Genomic DNA, 851 nt, shown 5'->3' on the forward strand with positions numbered 1-851 from the left:
GACACGCTCCAGCATCTCGACATCCTTCTCACAAGAGGGTGAGAAACCAGAAGAAACCCTTCAGACAACCGCAGAGCAGAAAGTCCCCGGCCGCGAGGCTGCGAAGCCAAGCAGTCACCTGTATTTTCTGGCCACTTCCTCAAGGGAGATGCCTTTTTTGATGGCGATGTGAGAGAGGTGAAGCACGGCCATGCCCAAGCTTTCGTTCTTGAACCTCTGGATCTCCTGTTCGGTCTGGAGGTCTTTCAAAGACGCGACGTCGTTGATGAATTCAAATTTCCCCTATTGATGAGAAAAAGTGAAATAAAGGGGGGGAAAAAAGACCCCGCGCTGACTTCCGGAGCGCTTTTTCTTGTCTTTTTTTTTTTATTTTAAAGGTGTAACGGGATCCCCCTCGGCTCGGCTCCCGGCCTCCCAGGGAGGCTTCAAGCAGGACAAAGGCTTTCCGAGGGCAAAACTACAGCTGTGTCTGTCCTTTAAACAAAGCCCTCGCAGGTGGAAAACCAGATCCTGCCAACAGGGCCGAGCCGAATCCGGCCGGATCAAGAAAAATCACCCAGGTTCCCCCAACTCCAGGTGCGACCGAGCCGCCGGCCCGTCAGCCGGGTTCATTACCTGCTCGAACAGATACTCGAAGGACGATTTGTCAAGCAAGGCTCCTCCTTGCAGCTTCTCGTCGGGGGAGTCGCTCTGTCGGGGCACGTTGCGATAAACCGCCGGTTCCTTGTCGTTCATCCCGTGCCAATTCCGAAAGTAGTACCTGGAGGGGAGGAGGAGGAGAGGAGAACGGCGCTCGCACGTGGGGACAGGAGGGCTGCGGTCTGTCCCCGTCCTCTCTCGCAGCCGAGGGC

The 851-nt window shown here is 55.9% G+C and overlaps 1 protein-coding gene across 1 annotated transcript; it reads right to left on the minus strand.

The window, feature by feature from the left end:
* Positions 1–118: 118 nt before the first annotated feature.
* On the minus strand, positions 119–760 carry LOC103920479 (non-receptor tyrosine-protein kinase TYK2-like; the record flags this gene model as incomplete). Its single annotated transcript, XM_009328261.1, has 2 exons — positions 119–282; positions 616–760. Coding segments are annotated over 2 exons (309 nt in total), but the record flags the coding sequence as incomplete, so codon positions are not given.
* Between the last annotated feature and the right edge of the window lie 91 nt (positions 761–851).

This window comes from Pygoscelis adeliae, unplaced genomic scaffold (genome assembly GCF_000699105.1).
Source record: "Pygoscelis adeliae isolate BGI_AS28 unplaced genomic scaffold, ASM69910v1 C10428739, whole genome shotgun sequence".
Taxonomy (NCBI): Eukaryota; Metazoa; Chordata; class Aves; order Sphenisciformes; family Spheniscidae; genus Pygoscelis; species Pygoscelis adeliae.